General features: G+C 31.6%; 1 protein-coding gene across 2 annotated transcripts in view; it reads right to left on the minus strand.

The window, feature by feature from the left end:
- Window positions 1-401: 401 nt before the first annotated feature.
- Window positions 402-3,265, minus strand: part of PIH1D3 (PIH1 domain containing 3) — a 40,605-nt gene continuing 37,741 nt past the window's right edge. For both annotated transcript variants that reach the window (XM_011380967.2, XM_011380968.2), the window contains exon 7: window positions 402-604. In XM_011380967.2, the coding sequence (XP_011379269.1) occupies window positions 475-604 (130 nt within the window). In that variant the 3' untranslated portion in view covers window positions 402-474. The remainder of the gene's footprint in view (window positions 605-3,265) is intronic.

Genomic DNA, 3,265 nt, shown 5'->3' on the forward strand with positions numbered 1-3,265 from the left:
GAGGTTGGGGAGCTGGTTGAAAAGGTGAAAGAATTAAGAAGTACAAATAGGTATTTACAAAATAATCACAGGGATGTAAAGTACAGCATAGAGAATATAGTCAACAATAGTGCAGCAACTATGAATAGTGCCAGGTGGGTACTAGACTAATCAGGGGGGTCACTACATAAGTTATATAAATGTCTAACCACTATACTATACACCTGAAACTAATAAAAAAATAATATTGACAACTGTAATTGAAAATAATTAAATAAATAATAAATGAAATAGCTTATTAGTATGAGAAAATGTTTCCTACCAGAATAACAGAAATGATTATAAATGGTCAGGATATCAGTAGAATTGAATTTAGGCTCTTTCTGAAGTATGTCAGAATAATAAAAAGAAGATAAAAAATATTAATCATTTAAAATTTTATTTTTATTCTTTGTCAGGACTGTTTTGCCACTTTCCCTCCTTATGCATGCAGTTTCAGAAGAAATTAATGAAATCCAACTCTCTTTTCAAAGTCACAGTGACTTCAAGAGTCTCAGTTTCCGGGACGTATAAAGCTTTGGCACTGTTACAGTCCACAGGATGGGGAAAGTTCAGCAACAGCTTCCTAAAAATCAAAACAAAGTCAAATGAAATAAAAACATAGAATCAACTTCCTAAAGTGATATTAAAAAGATATCACTTTCAATGAGGCAACAGAAAGCAATATATACCATCAGAATGTTACAAACCAAAAAACAATATTTAGACAGTGTAAGTACTGAATCAAAAGTATGCTTAAATAACACAAATAGTATACTAGTTTTTTGGCCTTAAAAATCCAAGTAGTGGTTTTGACTCCCCCTCTTTTTATCTAAACTGACCTCATTTTTCATTATAATAACATAGTCTCAGGCTCTGTTTATAGGCATAGAAAGAGAATCATTGCAACTTTAAGTTGGTTGGATAGATCTGTTGCCAGTCATACTTACGTGTAGATGGAATGTGGCTGGCTGATACAAATCTGAAAATTGGAATGGTTCTATAAGAATCTAACACAACTTGAGGCTGAGTCTCTACTGCAGGTGTAGTTATTGAAACTCAGCCTGAAATGATTTCAATACCAGATCAGTGAGAGTGCTTGTCTTTGCTTGCTTCTGGTTCTTTCTACTATACATTGACAAAAATTCCCTGTGAGAGATTATTGTTTACTTTGCAGTTGATGATTCAGTTGCTGGATAGCTGAACACTTTGGATGCATTGCTGAGATGTGACATCCATAATTCTGTCATAGTGTTATGAATCTGAATTATGCATGGGGTAGGCACATGCTGGTATCTGAAGAAAATTAAATGCATGAAACACTTGTTACCTCACATTCTTGACAGAGAAGGCTTGAGCACCTCTATAAAAAGGGATAACTATGTATATAGTACCAGGTGGATACTATACTAATCAGGAGGATCACTTCATAAATTATATAAATGTCTAACACTATGATATTCACTTGAAACTAATATAAAATAATATTCAATGTCAACTCTAATTGAAAAATAAGCAGACAGAAAAGCTCTGTTAGAAAGTATAAGATCCAAATCAGTAAAGGAATCTGGTATTTATTAGAAGTACTTATTGAATACTTGTATAAAGAACTAATATTTGAAAACAAAACCCTTGAAAATCACTTGCCTCTTTACTCATTTGCAAATACCTAAGTTCAGGACACTGGACTCATTAAAAGTATTTATCACACTTTTGTGCAACCTGAAGTAGAAATTTTCTATGACTCTTATTCCATTCCAAGTTTTTGGGGTAGAAGAAACAGCTCCCTCCACATTAAGTAATGAAATCACAATGATTTTTAACGTAGCTCTTGATATTTGACATCTCAAGAAAAGTAGGTGCAGAAATATTTAGAGTCCATCTTTCTAAAGTTGTTAGTGGTATAGGTTGTGCTAGAGCTAAATTTGCTCTATTCCTTATTCTACAGATGATAACATATTCACTATAAAAAGAAAGCAAAGCTCAGTGCAGTGGTAGCTTCACTGCACTATAAATCAACTGAAGGAGTTCCAATGATAATGTGCATTTCTCTGTCCAGAGAGAAATAAATTCAAAAGAGACCGTGGCCATTGGAATGATCCATCTATCCCTGTATCTCTGTCTAGTCTTTAGTAGAATTACTTCACATATTAAAATTTTTAACAATACAAATTGTGCAACTTATTTAGGGTCTTAGAAGAAGGAAAGTATTTTTGTCTACTCTGTTTTACTGTCCGATCTCTGAACTTAGATTTACATTTAAACAAAATAAAATTCTACAAATACTTAACCATGTACAATTCATTGAAGAACAAGATTTTATCTTATCTTGGTGCCCCCCCCCCAGTGTTAGCGAAAGACTTTATAAATGTTTGCTGAATGAATAAATAAATGAACAAAAAGAAAATCTGTCACCACAAAAGATATTTGAACAACTACTATAGATTAGTACTATAAAATATGAACATTTAAACCCAAATTCCTCCTTTACATTGATAATATATTTGCTTTTAAGATGTTACAGTTTAGGCACTGATCAAATGTTTATCCAGTGCCAATTTTCATTATAAATTATTTAAATATAAACAATAATGCATGAAAGTAAAAAAGTTATCTATATAGTGAATTCTAGTTTAGAGACTTACATGCTTACATTTATATTAGAGAATTCAAGTTGATGTTGCTTGCAAGAAATTTAAATAAAGGACAACCTTGCTGTGTGTATATTCATGTAATGCAGTTTTAATTTTATGGAGTTAATAAGTGATTTGATTTACACATCTGGGTTAAAAAACAGACATGGCCTTTTTAGGGCTTCCTATTGGAGACATAGCTAATTTCAAAGAAAATGCAGAAATAACTACTGAGCTGTAATTTACTATTCCATTTAGAAAACGTTTTTTAGATATCAATGTCATTGAACATCAGTCAACTTGAAATTAATCTAAATTAAAGGAGCACAGCAAAGGTTAGAATGTGTTTTTATTATCACAGTAAAAGAATTCATTTATGATATTCTTATAATTCACTTTGAAAAATAATGATACTTCGTATGAAGACAAAAGTCAGGAGATTCTGAAAAATTATCCAATTTTCCGTCTTTTCTCCTTTCCATCTACTTTATATTGGGAATCTACATGCCAAAACAACCAATTTCTAAAAAATGAAGAATTCAGCAAACTGCCTTTTCTCTTTAGGTTGTATAATGCCAAATATCTGGGTATTATTATTAACTACAATGCAGTTG

The sequence above is a fragment of the Pteropus vampyrus genome, unplaced genomic scaffold (genome assembly GCF_000151845.1).
Source record: "Pteropus vampyrus isolate Shadow unplaced genomic scaffold, Pvam_2.0 Scaffold419, whole genome shotgun sequence".
In the NCBI taxonomy this organism is placed as follows: Eukaryota; Metazoa; Chordata; class Mammalia; order Chiroptera; family Pteropodidae; genus Pteropus; species Pteropus vampyrus.